This window comes from Equus quagga, chromosome 2 (assembly GCF_021613505.1).
Source record: "Equus quagga isolate Etosha38 chromosome 2, UCLA_HA_Equagga_1.0, whole genome shotgun sequence".
Classification (NCBI taxonomy): Eukaryota; Metazoa; Chordata; class Mammalia; order Perissodactyla; family Equidae; genus Equus; species Equus quagga.
This window is the reverse complement of record NC_060268.1, coordinates 37,551,618-37,571,618: the sequence shown is the minus strand read 5'-3', so window position 1 is coordinate 37,571,618 and position 20,001 is coordinate 37,551,618. Positions and strand designations below refer to the sequence as shown.

At 45.5% G+C, this 20,001-nt stretch overlaps 2 protein-coding genes across 4 annotated transcripts in view; one reads left to right on the top strand and one right to left on the bottom strand.

The window, feature by feature from the left end:
* Positions 1–9,156: 9,156 nt before the first annotated feature.
* Positions 9,157–12,177, top strand: SRP14 (signal recognition particle 14). Of its 2 annotated transcripts, none has more exons than XM_046653752.1 (5): positions 9,157–9,244; positions 9,392–9,464; positions 9,952–10,064; positions 11,253–11,285; positions 11,792–12,177. In XM_046653752.1, the coding sequence occupies exons 1-5, from the start codon at positions 9,221–9,223 to the stop codon at positions 11,879–11,881; spliced, it is 333 nt and encodes a 110-aa protein (XP_046509708.1). In that variant the 5' UTR covers positions 9,157–9,220; the 3' UTR covers positions 11,882–12,177. The 2 variants fall into 2 exon arrangements, with proteins under 2 accessions (XP_046509708.1, XP_046509709.1); XM_046653753.1 differs by lacking the exon at positions 11,792–12,177 and adding an exon at positions 11,655–11,738.
* Positions 12,178–12,608: 431 nt separating this feature from the next.
* Positions 12,609–20,001, bottom strand: part of EIF2AK4 (eukaryotic translation initiation factor 2 alpha kinase 4) — a 97,140-nt gene continuing 89,747 nt past the window's right edge. For both annotated transcript variants that reach the window (XM_046652858.1, XM_046652859.1), the window contains 6 exons: positions 17,637–17,695; positions 16,599–16,696; positions 15,252–15,320; positions 14,685–14,729; positions 13,401–13,519; positions 12,609–12,852 (listed from right to left, as the gene is read on the bottom strand). In XM_046652858.1, coding sequence (XP_046508814.1) covers positions 12,795–12,852; positions 13,401–13,519; positions 14,685–14,729; positions 15,252–15,320; positions 16,599–16,696; positions 17,637–17,695 — 448 coding nt within the window. In that variant the 3' untranslated portion in view covers positions 12,609–12,794. The remainder of the gene's footprint in view (positions 12,853–13,400; positions 13,520–14,684; positions 14,730–15,251; positions 15,321–16,598; positions 16,697–17,636; positions 17,696–20,001) is intronic.

Genomic DNA, 20,001 nt, shown 5'->3' with positions numbered 1-20,001 from the left:
TGCCTCCTACTTCAAACAAGATCCTTTACAGAGCTGAGCTCAGAGCTGACCCGACCATGAGGGCACAACAAATCCTCGCTGCATGTCCCAATGTCTCTGTCTTGGTTCCTGCCTGAATTTCGGTCACCAGACCAGGGCACACTGGGAGGAGAAAGAGAAGGAGGACTTGAGCTTCCCCGCCCGGAATTTTCTGCCTGGTCTTCACGTTGCCTCATCACAGCTTCACTACAGGAAGCTGACCAAGGCCTTGCCCCTCTCCAAGCTTGCTTCCAGGTTCCCCTCTGAATCATAACGAGAGTGTCATGGGCTGGCCTGCATGGACCATCTCCTGCCCCACAAAGGGTTCCCCTGGTGTGAACGCTTGCAGGGGGATGGGAAAGAGAAAAGTGGTCGGCACCCCCAAGACTGCCCCCATGCTCAGCTCCAGGGCACTGCTCCTAGGACACTCCCAATGGGGGCTCCCCAGCCTCCATCTCCCTTCTTCACCCAAAATCTCAGGTAGGGCCTGGTTTATTCTCCCCGCGGGGCCTAAGAGGGGCTGGGGGAGGGGTGGAGTGAACAGTAACCCAGGACTCAGCCCCCTGCTCTTCCCCTCATTGTGAAATGGCCTGGGATGAGGGCCAAGCAGGAAGCCACTTCCTCCAGCCTCTAATCCCAGGCCTGGCGCCTGGGGTGTGAGGATGGGCCCCAGGCTCTTCTCTTCCCAAGGGCTGGCTGAGGCCAACACTGAGCTCACCTGCAAGGAGACAGCCTGGGCTGCCCTTGGCTAATCTTGAGGAGCCCGTGCCTTCCTTCTTGCCCTCTGTCCCAGACCTGTTGGACATTCAGAGGGGTGTAAAGAGCAGTGGAAAAGCATGAGCCGAGGCTCAGGGCTTCCAGTCAATGCTCTGTCATCACCAAGCTTTGTGACTCTGAGCAAGTCTTTTCCCTCTCCGGGCCTCACTCGGTTTTCTTACTTGTGAATAACTAGATGGTAAAGAGTTGGACTAGAAAGATCTCGGAGGCCTCAGGCTCCTTGATATTGTAACTCATTGAAGTCAGTGATTCATTGATGTTATTACCAGGACTTGGCTCTGATTTGACGGGGTCTGGTCATTGTGTCTGTCTAGGTTTCCCTCTATAAATCGGCATCCATGGGTCTCTCAGAGCACTGGAATGGGCTTCCCTGGACAATCAAAGACGAATGATGACAGAGGCCAAGAGATGAACAGCATCCATTACTTTGGGAGTTAGGACACCTGGGTAATTTGTGCAGAAACTCTGGCTCTATAATTTCCTGTCCTTGACTCCCAGGCAGGAAATTTAAAATTTGGGGACCTCTAATCATCATGAATAAAGGGGCTCCTCCTCCCACTTACTAAACACACGAATGTAGGGGGAGGAAGAAGGCAGGAAGAGGACAGGACCCTGTCCTTGACGCCCCTCCAGCCCGGCTGGGACTGCTTGAATAAGAACTACGCCTGTCTTTCCGGGTCTCAGTTTCCCCTTGTACAATGGGGGGCGGGGAGGGGGGCGGTGGCCCTCCCCTTCGTGAGGTTTGGCCAGGAAGGAAATCATCTGTGAGAAGGGAGCTCACACAGGTTTCATGAATGCTGCCATGGATCCTGGTCACAGCTGACCTTCCAGGCTCAGGGGCCCAGGGCTGTCCACGAGGTGCAGTCTGTGGCGTACCGGAAATTCCTTTGTATCTCCCCAAAGTCCCAGCACCTGATATCCCACCATTAGAGCCTCTTCTTTGTTCAATGTTGCCTAAGTGTCCTCCCAAAGTGGAGTGTGTGTGACATATGTAACCATTTGTCGTGAACATGTTCACATGATTTAGCTCCCAGGTGGGTGGCTTCTGAACAGCTAGCTGAGGTTAGTGAGAGACTGGGGTTTTGGTGTGGGCGGTGGGGAGGGTGTTTTGGAGGACAGAATATTTGTACCCAGGGCACTACTTGAGTAGAAGGGGAAAATAACGAGACCTGGCCTTCCTACGGTGCTTTCTCACTTGTGAAGTGTTTTTATAGACATTGTCCCATTTAACGCCTTCACAGCAGCGTGTGGAAGATATTCCCATTTTACACCTGAGGAAACAGGCTCTTCAAGACGAAAGAAGTGACCTTCCTTCAGAGACACAGCCAGAAAGTGCTGAAGTGGGCCCAGCATCTAAGGATTGAGGACCCAGGAGGCAGGATTTTGCCTGTGTGTGCTGTGGGGGGTGGGGTGGGATCTGGACAGGGGCTGGGGACGCAGATCCACAGGTAGAGGGAGGGAGGGAAGGATGGGGGTGGAGAGTGGAGTCCCAGGTTTTCTACTCTGCCCAAAGCTGGCCTCTTCCCCGACTTCCCTCCCTTCTCACTGTCCCCTACTCCTTCCCACCCCTTCCCACCGCCGCTCTGGACTTCCGAAAGCCCTGTCTCCAGCCTGGGCTGTGCTCATTTTCTTCTCCTGCACAGGGACAGCGTGACCTGGCGGTTGGCACTCAAATCAATGGACCGGGGTTCAAATCTGCACTCCACCTCTCACTGGTTGTGTGACGCCAGGCAGGTCCGTTCACCTCCTGGTGCCTTAGTGTCTCCAGCCAGAAAAAGGACGTGGATGTGGACGTAGTCACCTCACAGGACTTTGATGAGGGTCAAGAGAGAGTATGTTTAGAGCACCGAGAAGTGAGCCTGGCACTTAGCAAATTCTCAGTAAACATACGTGAGCAATTATCTGAGAAAAAAGTAGTCCCTCGTCTCACGCAGAGCTCGCTCTGCTTGCTGTGACCCTAGCCCCACAAGAGCGCCTGGCACGAGTGGGTGCTCGTTTAATCCTTGCTCAGTGATTGAATGAATGATAATATCCGTCACATAGGAACCTCTAGCCTCGGCGGAAGTGATTTTGAGAAATAATGACCACCGTTCCGGGTATTCTCATGGCCCGAGGTGATGGGGACAAGAATTGCTGGGAAGGCTGGGGCTGCCTGCGGCCGCGCTTGTCCGGCGAGGTCAGGGCGTCCCCTGGCGGCCCCAGGTGGGGGTGCAGGCAGGGCCCAGCGGGGCGCCCCCGCCCCTGAAGGGCCCGCCTGGAGGCAGGGCATGGTGGCACTGCCTACTTCCCCTATCTCGCCGAGAGCAGGAGGACGGCCAGGGCTAACCACTGACACGTGTGGGCTCTGGAAAGTTCCCTAGGGCCCGCAGGAGGGGCTGAGGGAAGGAAGCAGTAGCTGGCATAATTTTGGAAGTGGAAGTGGCCTTAGCAATCTAGTCTAAGTCCTTAACATAATGGTGAAAAATTTTAAAAACACATCAGTTGGGTGCTTACTGTGATGGACTGCTTATGTGGATTATCTCATTGAAATCTGAAAACAACCCTTCGGAGTAGGTGCTACATGGAGGGGGGAATCTGCAGATAAGTCCCTTGCTTAAGGTCCCACACCAAACCCAGGGCCCCTGACTCCCAGTCCAGAGCTCTCACGCTGTCTCTCCTGGACAGTAAATCCAGGACTTCGTCCTGGGGGCACAGGCAGGGGCTGAAGTCTGTGAAGGCCTGAGTCTCCCAGGAAGACACACAGTGAATGCTTGTTGATGGACTGACTGAAGGAAAGAATAAAGGAATTGGTAGCTCAGTGTGTGGGTGGATTCAGTCCAGGGAGAGTGTTGCCATGGCTACAGGGAGGGTTCTTTTCTCTCTCTCTCTCTCTCACTCTGGGCACCCAGACTTCTAGGACACCTTCATCTCCCTCTGGCCACCCTCTGGCCTTCTCTAGGATGCTGCCACCTCGCACAGTCTCAGGAGGTCTCCAGGCTTTAGGACCTCACTCCTGTCACCCTGAACCCAAACCCACCATTCCCTGCTGGGTTTCAGTGACACACCCCCCTCCTTCCTTCATCCTGAGCTGACCCTAAATTCAGCACCCTGGGGCTACAGTGGGCAGTTCAGAACCCGTGGTGCCCCTCAGCGTGAAATTGGAAACAGTGCCCCTAGCACAGAGTCTGGCAAGGTGGGCACTAACCCAGCTTCTGCAGGACCAACCCACCTTGACAAACAGCAAGGGGGAACAGCCAACCCCAACCCACCTAGGTGACTGGGATGTAATAATACAAACCTCAGCTCGCTTACTCCTCCCCACGACACAGTGAGGTGGGCACGTGAATTAAATCCCCATTTTACCAATGAGGAAATTCAGGCACAAGAAAGATTTAAGTAAATTTGGAATAAGCCAAAAAGATTAGTGGATGTTTCCAAAGGAAAACCCTGCACTGTTTCGAGCACACCTTTGGTGCCATCTGATTACAGCCTTTCATCGCCTTTGAGCTAGTGTGCCATGTAGGTCATGATGATTCACGTCTATGGATATGCAGATCAATTCTGTTCGTTGGAGGGACAATGCTCCCCTCTTGCGGAAAATTCAATTTTCCTGCTATTTACAAATTCGTTTCAACATTCCTGTTCTATAAATGTGTCGGTTCTTTTGATTCTCCTTCGAATGGGTTGTAACATCTACCTGGGTCCCTAATTATAGTAAGGTCATTAGTCATGAGTTCACCTTTTTAAAAAAATATTATTTTTTAACAGGGGTCATGTAATTTGCCTCCAGGCGCTTAGATAAGGAGAGGTGGGCTGGGATGTAAATCCAGGCAGCCGGAGGCCCCTCACTCTATGTTCCAGGCACTGCAAAGCTTAAATGCATTAAGTAACCGCCCCGTGAATTAATCAGCCCTGACCTAAATAAGACCCTGACCCTATTCAAACCCTCGCCCTGATTAAAACCTAGTAAATTACATTGTAGTCTGTCTGAAGAAGGGAGACGTGTGACTGCAGCAATGGGGAGAGAGGATCTTAGGTGGGACAAGCAGGACACTCCTCCAGCCATTAGGCCCCTAGCTGCTGAGGAGCACGGGGTGTTTTTTTCTCCCAGGTCTTCTGGAAGCAGCTTTGCCCTTGGAGAGGCAGCTGGAGCTGATCAAGCAGATGCTGGTGTTCTGTGCTGAGGGGCTCCGTGCTGCTCTTGGTGCTGCCTAGGCCTCTGCTGAAGGCCCCAAGATGTGGGAGGGGATGTCCAGCCGGTGTGACTCGGAGACAGTGACCCAGCTTTATCCCTCACACATTCTGCTCCAAGGGCCACTAACCTAATTGCAAGGTAGGATTTTGGGTGCTTGATCACATTAATATTTAACCATGTTTTATTGCCCTAGACTCAATTTCATTGTTCACTGAGCTGCCTTTATTCCTGACTGATCATAAACAATTCCACAATTCCATCGGGGAATTTATTTTCAGATATATATTTTTATAAATTGATTTGCTTCATAATTGCTTTTATACATTGTTGGGGTTTTTTTTTGTTGTTGTTGTTGAGGAAGATTGGCCCTGAGCTAACATCTATGCCAGTCTTCCTCGATTTTGTATGTAGGACGCCGCCACAGCATGGCTTGATGAGCGATGTGTAGGTCCACTCCTGGGATCCAAACCTACAAACCCCGGGCTGCTGAAGCAAAGCACCTGAACTTAACCACTACACCACCGGGTTGGCCCCTGTTTTTAATTTTTTTAATTTTAAAATTAAAAATTTAGCCACATTATTTTGTTTCATAGTATTTATTTTTATGACTCCTTTTATTTATGGCAAATTATACTGGTTTTCCATTTATGATAATGATATTAAGTAAACTTAAGTAGAAAATGAGTCAACTTACAGAAAAATATTAACTAATACTATGGGTGGTATTAGGATAATGTCAGAAATCAAGAGGGTGGTATCCAAATGATGGAAGGTGGCTGATCTATAAGTAAGAACACTGTTTACTGGGCATTCACTATGTGCCCGTCTCAGTGCTGTCCACTAGAATCTGTGATCACAGAAATGCTCTGTCTGTACTGTCCAAGCCACACGTGGCACTGAATCCTTGAAATGTGGCTAGTGAGACTAAAGAATTGAATTTTTTCTTTTCTTTAATTTTAATTAATTTAAATTTAAGTATCCATATTTACCATATTAGAACAAGTCTAGGGGTCTTAAATCTAGTATTTTATAAAATCTTTATAACATCTATGAAATAATATTATTGTCATTTTGCTGACGAAGAGATCTAGATCCTGAGAGATTGCCTAAGGTCATATAATTAATAAGTAGCAGGGGTGGGATCTGAGCCCAGACCCGTTGGACTTTAGAATAGGTGCTCTTCCCACACTTCCTGCTTCCCACAGAAAAACAGAGCCCAAAGAACACTCTATCAGTAGTTGAATTGTACTGGGCCAAGTGTGATGCTAAAACTAGCAGACTTGGGTATTTCTGTTGTAGAGTGGTTTATTTTGTCATGGGAAGGCCTTGAGAGGTCACGCAGGGCAGCTGGCATGACTGTTGATTCGGAGTGGAAATGAGGTGTGACTGGGCCCAGGGGAAGCAGTGAGATGTGCCCACATTGAGGGCTCATCCTGATGAGGCCCCGATGAATCATGGCCTCCAGGCTCTGTGCTCTTCAAGGGCAGGGCCGTTTCCTTCACCGTGGTGCCGCCAGCACCACTGCCGTGGCTCTAAGGAATACTGCTCAATGTCCAGTGCATGACAGAAGCTCAGAGCTCAATGGTCATCATTCAGGCCAACCCTTAGATCTCATGGCACTGTAACTTGTTCCATTTAAATTCCTGACTACAAATATCAAGTGGGCCCTCACATTCCCTGGCACTCTGACAACACAGCTCAGATATGTTCATGGAAGGAGTTCACACTTTCTTCCAAACGTCTAGCACTCTCTGCCCACTTCTCACCCTAGGCCAAAGACCTTGTGTAGCAGACCTACGCTGGCTTTTGGTTCTCCTCTTGTGTGGGTCTTGGTGAAAGGCAAGGAAAGTAAAAGAGCCGGAGGGTCACTCTCTCACCCACTCCCAGGACTTGGGATCCAGCATATGATCTAGGGTTGGCCAATCTGGGGCTCCCAACCAGGACTCTGACTTCTGAGCACATGATACCAAGGCCCAGGGCTCTTTAGAGGCCATTCATAGTGTTGGTCATTGCAAAGCGGTCTTCTGCTGTCAGCCCAAGAGGAGAGGTTTTCACCAGACTGTTCCAGTCTGTGCTAATACCATAACATATGAAGATGACTCCCCAATTTTTATTTATAACTTTTACCTCTCTGCTGAGTTCCAAACTTGTATATTCAGCTGCTTACCTGATAGTTCCACTTGCTCATGTAACAGGCATCTCAGATGTTACATGATCAAAACAAAACTTCTCATCTTCTTACGAAACGTTTTACTTCCCAAGTCTTTCCTGTCTTAGTAAATGGCACCACCACCTACCCAGCTGCTCAAATCAAAAACCTATGAGTCATCCCCGATTCTTCTTTTCCTCTTAATGTTCACATCCAATTGAGCATGAGTCCTGTTAACTCTACCTTCAACAAAAATTACCTTAATCTGATAGCAAACGTGCTAGCACCTGGACTCTTGCATTAACCTCTGTGGTACCCCCAAAGATATCTGTGTCTCAATACCTGGAACCTGTGAATATGTTACCGTACATGTTTAAAGGACTTTGCAGATGTGATTAAATTAAGGGTCTTGAGATGGGGAGATTATCCAGGATTACCAGGAAGGTCCACTGTAACCACAAGGTCCTCATAGGAGGGAGGCGGGAGGATCAGAGTCAGTCGGAGGAGATGTGACAACGGAAGCAAGAGATTGTAATCATGCAAGGAAGGGGCCATGAGTCAAGGAATGCAGGTGGCTTCTAGGAGGACAAGGAAACAGATTTCCCCCCTGAAGCTTCCAGATGGAATGTAGCCATACAGACACATTTAGACTTCTGACCTCCAGATGTGTAAAAGAATAAATTCATGTTGTTTTAAGCCACAAAGTTTGTGGTGATTTGTTACAGCAGCAATAGGAAGCTAATACAATCCTCTAATTGGTCTCCCCATTTCCTGGCTTGCCTCTCTGCAGTGCATTCTCCACATCACAGACAGGGAAATCTTTTAAAAATGTAAATGAGACTGTTACCATTTTATTTAAAATTTCCTTAACAGGAAGCTTCTCTTTGTATCTGGAACAAAATCCAAACTTACCACGGCCTTAGGCCCTATATGAGCTGGTCACTGGCTACCTCTCCATGCTCTCCATACTCCTTCACTCCCCCTTCCACACACCCTCTCCACTCCCATCCCCAACACCCAGCTTTGTGGACACAGGACAACTAGTTTCCGTTTTGGGGCCTTTGTTCTAGCCATTCCCCGCGTTTGAAACTCTGTCCCCAGATCTTTGAATGGCTGTTCTCTTTAGCTTTCAGCTCCAAGTCTTCCTCAGAGAGATTTTCCCAGCCCCAACCCAGAGTAGTCCCCTTGTCGCTCTCATTTGCATCACCCTGCTTAGTTGTCTTCACAGCACTCACCATTATCTGAAGCTGTACTTCTTGTTTATTTCCTCCCTACTCCTTTAGCCCAAGTTCCAGAAAACCAGGAACTTAGCTCGTCTTGTATCCTGCTGCATCCCCAGCCCCTGCAACAGTGCCTGGCACAGGCGAACAGGCTCTCAGTAAAAAGCCTTTGCATGATTGAATGTCTGACTTTACAGACGACCTAGAGTTCAAGTTGGCTACTGGCATGGCAGAGCCTCAAACGCAGGTCTCCCCACTGAATCCAGAGGTGAAACTAAGACAGGGCTCCAGTCCCTCTTGCTGGAGGTTCTTTAGGGTCACCCAGGCTGGTCGGAGAAGGAGGAGAGTTCAGAGGGCTGCCATGGGAATGTATAATAATGATCACAATGATAATGAAAAGAACAATAACAGCTAACGCTTATCGAGAACTTTCTATGTGCCAGGCACTGTTCTAGATGTTTAACATAAATTCATTCACTCTTCGCAACCAGACTTAAGTGGATACTGTTATTATCCTCACTTTAAGTTTGAGGAAACTCAGGCACTGTACTCTTCAGTAACGCCTAACATACGGAATATACACAACTATAGGTTTCTATCACATCTTTTTTTCCCGCTCTCTCCCTCCCTCACATTGATTGGGGTGAAAGGATTTCCAGTCGATGAAACCCACCCAGCCCACCGGCCCTCCCGGTCGTTCCTGCCGCAGGGCTGGAGGGGGCGTCCCAGAGCGCAGGCGCGGGGCAGGCGGGGAGGGGAGAGGGCCGAGACCGGGATTGGTGGTAGAGAGTTCTACTAGCGGAAGTCCCGCCCAGCGTGGGCGGAACTTCCGGCTCGAGCTTCCCGAGGCTGTGCTGACGGAGCGGAGCCGGGGGCGCTGGGATGGTGCTGCTGGAGAGCGAGCAGGTAGGGCGAGCGCCGGCCGGCCGAGGGACGGATGCGGTTTGGGGCTTACCCCGGGCCTCTGTCTCCTTGTGTGGGAGGGACTTGGACTTGACGCGGCGCGGCGGGGACTTGGGGCCGCCTAACGGGGCCGGGCTTGTTGTGTTCCAGTTCCTGACGGAGCTGACCAGGCTCTTCCAGAAGTGCCGGCTGTCGGGCAGCGTGTTCATCACCCTGAAGAAGTGTAAGCGGCTGTCGACGAGGCGAGGCCGGGCGACGCTGGAGGCCGAGCGGTGCCCTGGGAGGCACGGGCGGAGCCTGCCCCGCCTCCCCTGCCTTCCTGCACCTTGTCCTGGGCACATTCGGGGCAGGGGGACCCGGAGAATGTTGGGGATTGTGCCTGGTGCGGCCTCCAGCCCTTAGCCACCCGGGCCGGCTCCGCTTCCAGGGGCCCCAGCGTGTCAGGGCTGTTTTTTTGTTAAGGATCCCAAACCCCGCCACCATTAGTGAGATTTCGTCTGCTCCGATATTCTAATGTTCCCGTCGTGGAAGCAGCACGTAGTTTCCCCAGGTTTGGCGCAGCCGTCGGCGATACCGATGAGGCGGTTCGCAGAGTAGAGCCGTGGGGGTGGCTTAGTGTCCTCTTCGGATCCCTTCCCCGCTTCCTGACTTTTCGTGTACCTGCCAACGACGTCTGTGCCTGTGTTCACCAGGATGTGTTTTTCCTGCAGATGACGGTCGAACTAAGCCCATTCCCAGGAAAGGTTCCGTGGAGGGCTTTGAGCCCTCGGACAACAAGTGTCTGTTGAGAGCTACTGATGGGAAGAAGAAGATCAGCACCGTGGTGAGTGGGATTCCTAACACTGCAGCTCTTAACTGAGGATGGGGCCTGTCTGAACCAGGGCTTTTGTTGATGTTTTACATAAAGGCTAGTAAGTGTTTAGCCCCCTCAGCTGCTTTGGGATCAGGGCCTTCTTCTATTACGTTTGAAGTAGAGAACCCAAGCAAAATGAAAATGAAGGCAGAAGTCAAACACACACTTGTTTGTTCTGCTGAAATTTTTGTGGAAATGAAATTTGCATATGGGCCCTTGTTCAGAGAAGCACTCGAAGGAGCAGCTGGCCTAAGTATTTGACTCCTTATGCCCTTACTGTGCTGGGCCTTCAGTGAACAGTTTCTTGGTACCAGATGATGCTTTTACTTGAAGCTGATTATTCCCTTATCTTTGTGTGGTTCACGTAGCCAACATGTAGCTGTACGTTAGGCTTGGTACTTGATAGGGTATAAACATAGTCAAGAGCCCTAATGTTCCCTTTCAAGGTAGAGGTTGAATATGGCAAAGCAGGACACTCCCTGGGTTCCGAATGCATGTTTCTTTATTCTGCTGGGGCAGAACCAGCCTGTCCTCTGATCACATCAGTATAGGATATTCATGAGAATGTAGACCGTAATTAGTCAGTAAGTCTCCCTTTACCAGTTATCTTGAGAGGACTTTACAGTAAAGCAAGCTTATGTGGTTTTTAAAAATAAAGTTGGGTATCATGAAATACAAGAGCCTAAGGAGTTTTCGGAGGTAGGATTTCTCTTGTTGCGGTAGCTTGCATTTTGCTTAAATAGGCCCGAGTTATTGGAAGGAGGTTTAAAATAAGACGAGGAGGGAGGAGTTTAAATGTATCTTGCACAAAAGAATAGTACTGAGTCCTTTATGTCTCAGAACCCGGGGAGAACAAGTCAATGGCAAGTGTGTAAGAGATTTCAGCAGAGGTGGAAGCATAGCTGCTTTAGGAGCCCGCCTCCGCCCCTTGCCTATCTTGGTGCAATTCTCACGTGGAAAAAAGTGCAGAGCTATTGTGCTTGTTCCTCAGGCCGAGGAAAGTGAAGCAGAAAAATAGTGTATTATGACCCTGGAAATGGGAAGAAGTATTTTAAACATTAGGATGTTGTCTTCATGAGGCTTTTGAGTTATCTGGGGTGAGCAGAGGATTCCTATATGGATAATACAGGTGACCTTTTGCTCCCCCTTCTTTTCCAGGTGAGCTCCAAAGAAGTGAATAAGTTTCAGATGGTGAGTTTCTGGTGTTCCCTGTGTCCCCTTTCTCAGGGCAAGAGTCAGCCTAATGTTGAACCCTGGGTTAATATTGATATTTAGGTTCACTGCTCTCCTCTGACGTTTTACCAATATTTTACAAGTAAAAGCTGCCGGGCTATGAATTTTTACTTTCAACACTGGTATTGTGTTCCTTTTTCGTTTTGTAGCTAGATTTTATATCTTAGGCTTCACATATGCTCTGCCTATCGTAGAGGTGAACAAGAAGTTGCCTGCAGTTTTCCCTTTTTGCTTAAAAAAAAAAGTTAAAAATGTGCAACTCACTGTGGGTGAGTGTTGCAGAAGCTGCTATAACGTGAATTTTCCTCTTACACCATTTTCCTTAAGACACAAGTGTCCGTGGTGTTCTCTGCTTTCTCAGGTAGGCTTTCGGATTTGGCTATCCTAAATCCATGATGGAAACGGGGCAGCTGCTCCAGCAGTTTGCACCTCTTCCCACTAAGCCCGTGCTCTGTGTGTTTTAGGCTTATTCAAACCTCTTAAGAGCCAACATGGACGGGCTGAAGAAGAGGGACAAAAAGAGCAAGAGTAAGAAGAGCAAAGCAGCACAGTGACGGGCACCAGATCTCCTGCTTTCACCCACTGGCCACTGAATTGCTATTTTTCTTTTGCTTTTTTTACTTTTGGCCACAAAGCTAGGTTTCTGGTTCTCCTACCAATAACTGTTTTCATGTGAGATTAGGGTCATTTTGGATGGAAGAAGGGCTGCAGTGTTTACAGGGAGTTGTAAGAAGCCAGTTTATTTTAGATCTGGCTAATTGTGTTGCCTGGTTGTATGTTCCTGGTTTATAAAGTCAATGTGGCCACCTGTGTGAAGAGCAATGTTTCATTAAACCTGTATTTATCAGCACTGACCATCTCTCATTTATTCCTTTTCCCACCCCTTATTAATAGTCTCTGACAATAACTACTCATTCTCGAATGATGTGATTATGAATAGGCTTTAGCCATTATCTTCTAGGTTACTGGAATTGAAACCTGACATTTTTGTTAAAAGTTGTGTTATCTCATGGTATTCTTCCCAACTGGCAGTATAAATTTGTCATCATAGTTCCTTTAGCAAATTTGAGTTCTTATAACTAAATGAGAGTTACTTAACCATCTTAGGATAAGCATATTACAAAATCATCAAGAATAAAGATTCCAAATTAATGATGATATTTGATTTCTTTATGCCCTTTAGTTTGGACATTTTCATGTGCTTAATTTGGGCTAAGGAAAAAACGTTCTAGCTCCACAAAACCTTTAGTGTAAATCTATTTGCAACCGAAAAGCAGCAGATATATGAAAACATTTATTATATTCAAAAAGATAAATTTATAATATATTACACATGAAAAACTTACAAAGCTCAACTTTGTAGGACAGCTTCTTAGATGTAAAGTCAATTTAAATTACAATGACTGTACAAAATTTTATAGTATAACCTCCTGTCTGTCTGAACAATGTAACGACTGTTCTTTAGGCTTAAAATAAGATTCTGTAGTAGTCATCTCTGTAGCTATAGAGGAATAGCACAGACACCCTGCAAAAGAAGAGACAAGGTAAGATCATATAATGGTGAAGAAGAGTTAGTTAATAAAAAACTATTTTTAGAACACGTAACTGTAGGAGTTTTGTAAGATGGAAGGCTAGCTCTAAAAAAATGACGTAAGTTTTACAGAAGCTATGACTGGCAATGGTCTGCAGTATCAGGTCTCACACAAGGAGACCACTGTTTGCCTCACAGGCTGTGTTGTGGCCTTTTAAGCAGATCATAACATGAATGACTGGCATTCTGACATGAGGACATAAAGCAAAGTAGTCACAGCTGTTTTCTTTCATGTAAACACATTTCTAGGAGTTACCTGGGTGAATAAAATTATAAGGGGGACAGCTACTCCTAGGACTGCTGTGTCTTGTTACTGACAAGATCATGACTGTGGTTCACAGCCCTGAGCAAGATTTACTGGTTATCAGTTGCAGTTCTAACACAGCAGCTTATCAGCCATGAAATCTCAACAAGACAATAAAATGTATCACTTAAAAACCCCTCCTTGAGTTGAAACCTGTGCTGCCTAAGTGATAACTTACTTTTTTTCTACTTTGATGTTATAAATTTCATCACAGACTAATTTGAGGTATCTTTGCTTTGGCAGGCGTGACAGCAGCTGCTTCACAGTTGTGTTAAAAGCCTGTTCATCAGCATCCCACTAGGAAAAAATAGATAAGACTTAACAGCAGGTACTAGGGTTTATTAACTGGCTTTTTCTGGGTCACTAATGAAATGCCACTGCCATTCCCCTCTGTAAGTATGCTTAAGAGACCAGTTCTAGGGAGACGGTAGAAATGGTGGGAGACTGCTGGGGTTCTTCCTTTGAAGCATCGATTTTCTTTATCTCAAGACTACCTGAGAGCCTGATCAACAATGCTGCAGCCCTAGTGTGCCAATGTGACCTTAGACCTGGTATTTCTGCCTGCTGTTTGCTCTGTAGAACAGAGATACCACCTCTGATGTGCATCCATTTGAGTCGATCATAAAGCAGTAAATTGCCAGGATAGTGGTAAATACTTATTTATGAGACAACAACAGAAAATGTAGTATGAAATGTTAGTTCTGGGGCAAAGTTCATTTTTCATCTAATTTATTCTGTGACTAAACACTGGAGAGACAAAAAAGTATTCTTTGATGTGATGTTGCAAAAATCACCTGTATAATTCAAATTTTAAAAAGTTCTTATTAGGCTATTTGATAATAAGGGTATGTACCCATTAAAAAAGGCATGTAAAAGAGGACCTAAATTAATTTAATTTTTACAAAAAGATCTTCCATATAGTTCTAGTTCTATAGATGAGCTTCCCTAGTTGGAATGAAGGTTTGAGACAGCACAGTATAGTGGTTCAGAACACACATCCCACTAGTCTGCCTAGGCTCAAATCCTGGCCCTGCTACTTACTAGTTGGGTGACCTTGAGTAAGATATTTAACTTCTGCTTCCGTTCTCTGTAAAGTGTAAAATGCTTCCATTTATCTCTAAAATGGGGATAATAATGGTACCTGCCTCTTAGGGTTATTATGATTAACCATACTTAGAACAAGACCCGCCAGAGCCTGACATGCAGTAAAAGCACTAGGTGTTTGTTAAATAAGATGATCTCTGAAATTTAAAAGAAAGTCACTAGAAAAGTATGACTCCCTCAAAATCTGATTTAGTAATATATACGTCACATAAAAGGAACAATGTTACTAACTTCCTGGAACTGCCAGAAAAATACCTAGTATTACTAAGAAAAGCCATTTTTAATTTTCTTTTGGCAAATTAAGAACAAAGCTTTGGGATTTCAAAGGCCACAGTGCAGAAGAGTTCATCTTGCTTACCTCTAATGATAAAAACTGTAAGATTGTTTCTTTGGGTAGATCCACCTGTCGATACACAAAGATGTATGTTATCTGTCTGGGAACCCTGGGCAGCACAGACTGACTGGTGACTGGTGTCACTGGATGGAGCAACGTGAACAGGGCTGGCAGGCTCTGGGATGCTGCTGTGCTATAGAGCAGACTTGGTGAACATGCAGTGGTAAAATCTCAGCCCTGGCGAACCAATGCTCTGGTCCCCACACCTTATATCCCGAAAGTTTGACACTGTTACCTGCACTCAGGTAGGCTTAGTGAGGCAAAGGAGGCCTGAAACATTTAGAAAAATGATGATTTTCATTTTCACTGCCCCACCCCCATCCTTCAGAGGCAGAAAGTAGGAGAAACAAACAAAACCTTCAGTTTTCTCCCCAGTTCTTTACAGATTTATGTTACATGTGCTTCCCATCAGTGATAACAGGCCTGCATCCCAGTGCTGCCTCACTGAGCAAAAAAGCCCTGACTGCTGAGGAAACTACTTGGACAGTATGGACAGAAGCCCTCCTCACAATGTTGAAGAAAGTGACTTACGGCCAAAATTTCAATTTCACTGCTTTTCTGATGTAAGTTGGCAAGGGACGTCTGAAGCCGGGTTTGTACCTAGCAAGAAGAAAACATGTCTGAATTCAGAATCTGTCAAAGCAAGTCATCTTTCTTGCCATGTTATTTCCTGGACTAGGAATCACAGGTGACAAACCAAAGCCCAGATGGGATACCAAATACTCTCTAAGGACTTGCCCTTAATCCACCTCAGGAGGATAAGCGTCTAGCCTGTTATGATCTCAAGGGAAATGAGATTTTAAAGCCTATCTTGATCATTTTTTAATAATCCCCCTAGTTGCTTATTTCTTTATAATTTTGAAATGACACCTAATAAAAGCTCAGTGCAGAAAGAGTGCATGTGGAAGTAGGGAGATTTTAGTATTAAGCTAAATTTGGAAAAATAGGAAGGTGACAGCAATGAGAACATGGAACTGAATTATGGTAGCTGAAGAAAACAGTAGAAAGATGTGAAAAATGAGTTGCCACTCAACATCCTGAGAAACAGCTAGAAGAGCTCACAGAAATGAGGTCCCTGATCTTTTGTATTTCAGTCTAATTACATTTCTAAATAATAACTGCTGTTGAAAACTCACCCTCTTCCCATGCGAGGCCAGTGTCCTGACCGTGCTCATGAGCACTGTACGCTTCTCCTACTGTCCCTCCCATTTGGAATACCCTCATCTTTCCTCCTGGCCTATTTACATCCTTCAGGGATCACCTTCGCGCAGCCTTTCTGGATCGTCCACGCAAATGCTATCTCTGTCTCTCTCATGTGTCTGCAGCAAACTCCAACACTCACCTTCAATTCATTTACTTCAGCCTTTTCTTATTTTCTTCTACCGTTCCCCGACTGTATAATGCATATGTTTCTAAGGTTATAAAGTCTCTGAGGGTTGGGGCCATGTCCTATATCCTGTATCTTTTATATTTTACATGGCACTTAGCACAGAATCAGGCATATGGCAGATACCAAAGACATGTATGCAATGAGAAACCTGCCTCAAGTGTGTGCTAGGATCTCCTGCTGTGCTATTTAAAACAAGACCAACAACCCCCATCTGCCATTAGAGCCAGCTCGGAAAGTTTGTTTAGATCAGTGAGTCTGACGACAGCTGCTTCTAGGCACCCGCAGTACACAGCGACGCCTCTGGAGGACAGATGGGGCAGAATCCTGGCACCAGAGAGATGCTTTGTGCTGATGAGATTTTCAGAAGCCACCATGTTAGGGAAGGGGGAAGAAAAATATTTCCAGGAAACTCTATGGTTCTTATTTTCCCTTCCTGTTGGTTTCCTCCTTTGTAGTTCACCTTGGAAAGCCGAGGCAGCTCTGTGTACCTGAGTTTCATACCGCCTCCTAGTGCTGGCTGACAGCTTCTCTGGGGCTATCACACTCACAATGGGAATAACTGCTGCTCCGTGGATTTCAAACAAACCTGAAACAAAGAGAGTTTCAGAATTTATGGCCTGATTTGGTCCCACTTTCCATAACACACCACAGAGAAATGGCAGAGGGTTAGTAGAATCCAGTCTGGTGTGATCGAAGGGCTAGGTTATATCTGGGCCTTGTTTTCTCTCTGCAGCCGCCGGCACTTGCCCAGGAAGAGCCTGAACCCCAAACACCCAGAACTTCTGAGCTTCTGTCAAGACTCCCAGCCTTCTCCCCTCAGGTGGGAGTGGGCGTGGGGCCAACAAAGGCATAGGGAGGTAACAGGAGTCATCAAAACCTCATGAGCCTAAGAAAATCAAACTTAATATCCCAAATGCTAATACTTCTTTAAATTCCTCAAAGTATTTGAAATCTAATGGTGGTGGCACAAAGTTAGTGTTAACAGAAATGAACCAAAAAGACCCAATTCTGTTAAAAGCCCAATATGCCTTCTCGTGGATTTAACTGGGACACTTTTTTTTCAGTAAGGTTGACAGATGTGATGAAACTAAAGGCCTAACCGTCACCACTGTCCCCTCCTGGCTTTCATGAAAACAAAATGTACACAGTGTCTTTCTCCAAGGGATTTCAAAATAATTTTCTTTAAGCTTCTGCATGGGGGAAATTTCCAGGAAAATTATCTACATTTAATCTGTACAATACACTCAGTTGAAGGAAGATTAAATCACTTGTAAAAATGAGACTGTAAGACAGAGATATACCAGAGTCACATGGGTCACTCAACTCCCAGTTGTTTTATCATTTTCTAGGATGTGAGTGTCAAAGCACAGCAATAAATTCCATTTGGTACAATTTACTGTAAATGTTACTTTAAAAATATATTTCTGATGCAACAAGGAGTTAGCCACAGTCATAAGTGCTTAGAGCAAACACACATAAGTAACACATGAGCATTATGATGTTCAACTGATAATTAGTAATTATACCTGAAGCATTAGAAAATGACCCCTTCAGATTTTGCACTGCAAGATTATCGGAAGCTTCTCTAAAAACAAGCAAACAAAAACAATTAGAAAACAGTCAAGAAGGCACAAGCAACACAGATAACTTACAGTGAGCTACACTTACAGTAAGCTGTTTTTTCTATTAAATATGAAAATATTCAATAAATCGTGGTGATTAGTGGAAGAAAAACAAAAACAAAAAATTTGCACTTAATTATGCTTTTGGTCAAGAGCAAGTAAAAATTTATAAAGGATGTTATTTTGAATTCACAAATGCCTAAAGACAACATTCTGACTTATTCAGCTGGGTCTGAAACCTGGCTCCACACAAGCAGCTCATTTCAGTGCCCTGTAATGGGCGTTCTTCCCACTCCCCTCACAATGCAAGGAAACATTAGCAATGGCGTGCCCCGCCTTCACGATGGCAGCAACTTGGCGAGCACCCACAGGAGAACATTTGGTAAATAAGGATATTCTTTTAAAAGCTGTGAATGGCTGTTCTTTCAAAGACTGTGAATTAATTTATAGGCTTTGAGAGACACAATAGCACTCTATCTTGGGAAAACAGGGAAATATTCACATGGAGGAAAGATTTTAAGTCTTTCCCTGCTAAAACTAAGTCCCATCTGGCCTTATAGTGAACTAATAATGTTCGCCTGTACTCACTATTAATTAGTTGACTATTTTTTGTCTTCTCTTCTGAACCTCTGTCTTTGATTTGGATCTGTCACTCTAACATTAATACCCGGTGACTTCAAGAACACTACAGTCACGTGTCACTTAATGACAGGGATACATTCTGAGAAATGTCGTTAGGCAGTTTCATCTTATGCGAACATCATAGAGTGCACTTACACAAACCTAGACGGCATAGCCTACTACACACCTAGGCTGTATGGTACTAATCTTATGGGACCACTGTCACGTATGCAGTCCATCATTGACCAAAACATCGTTATGTGCCACATGACTGTACATTCCCTAAGAAAAAGCCTGATAGTGAATTTATTCAAGGTAGGTGCAGGGGCCGGCCCGGTGGCTCAGCAGGTAAGTGCACACGTTCCGCTTCGGGTGGCCCGGGGTTCACCGGTTCGGATCTCGGGTGTGAACATGGCACCACTTGGCAAGCCATGCTGTGGTAGGCGTCCCATGTATAAATTAGAGGAAGATGGGCACAGATGTTAGCTCAGGGCCAGTCTTCCTCAGTAAAAAGAGGAGGATTGGGAGCAGATGTTAGCTCAGGGCTGATCTTCCTCAAAAAAAAAAAAGTAGGTGCAGATGGGAAGGGGCTGGGCAAGGAGAAGGGAGCAAGAACATTTATTTTATGTAAGCCAGGATTCCTCAGTCTTGGCACTAACGATATTTCGGAGCAAATACTTCTTTAGTGGGGGTGGGGGTGGAGTCAGTCCTGTGCATTGTAGGATGTTTAGCAGCATTCCTGGTCTCTACTAGATACCAGAACACACTCTGAGTTGTGACAAGCAACAAGGTCTGAGCATTGCCAAATGTCCCCTGGAGAACAAAAGTGCTGCTGGTTGAGAATCACTGATGAAAGCCAAAAACAACAGAGTATTGTATTTTCTAATTATGAGCATATATACAAGAGCTGCAAATATATAGAAAAGCTTAAAGAAAATCAAGATCCCTTATAATCCCACTAACCAGAAGTAACCACAACTTAAAATGTGGTACATCATTCCAGACGTTTTTCTATGCGTAGGCTGTGTATTTTGGTTGAAACAAATGGGATCATACCATACATCCTATTTGTTGACATCTTTCCATGTCAATAAACTCAGTTTTACTAGAATCATTTTTAAAGGCTGCCAGTAATTCACTATTTACCATAATTCAAACAATCTTCTACCAATGACTTGTGATATTATAAGGGAGAGATTCTCAAAATGTGGTTCACGGACCTCTGGAGGTCCCTGAGATCCTTTCACAGGGGGTCTGCAAGGTCAAAACTATTTTCATGATAATCCCAAGACGTTAATTATCCTCTTTTACTCTCCTCCGCTCAGAAATGTGCAATGGAATTTTCCAGAGACTACACGACGTCTGATATCACAAAGGAGTGTATGCAGAAGCAGATATGATGATCTAGTTTCTTCTATTAAAGGCATTAAAGAGATTACAAAACTATAAATGATATATTAATAATATCTGCAAAAATGTGAAACAATGCCGCTCTTACTAAACTTATTTTGTTTTGAAATATAGGTATTTTTGAATAAAAAGATTTTATTTAGGTTAGTATGAAATGGGTTTATTATTGTTATTTTAAAATAGGTATTTTTAAAATGTTTGTTTTAATTTCTAACAAATTATTGATAGATATAACCCA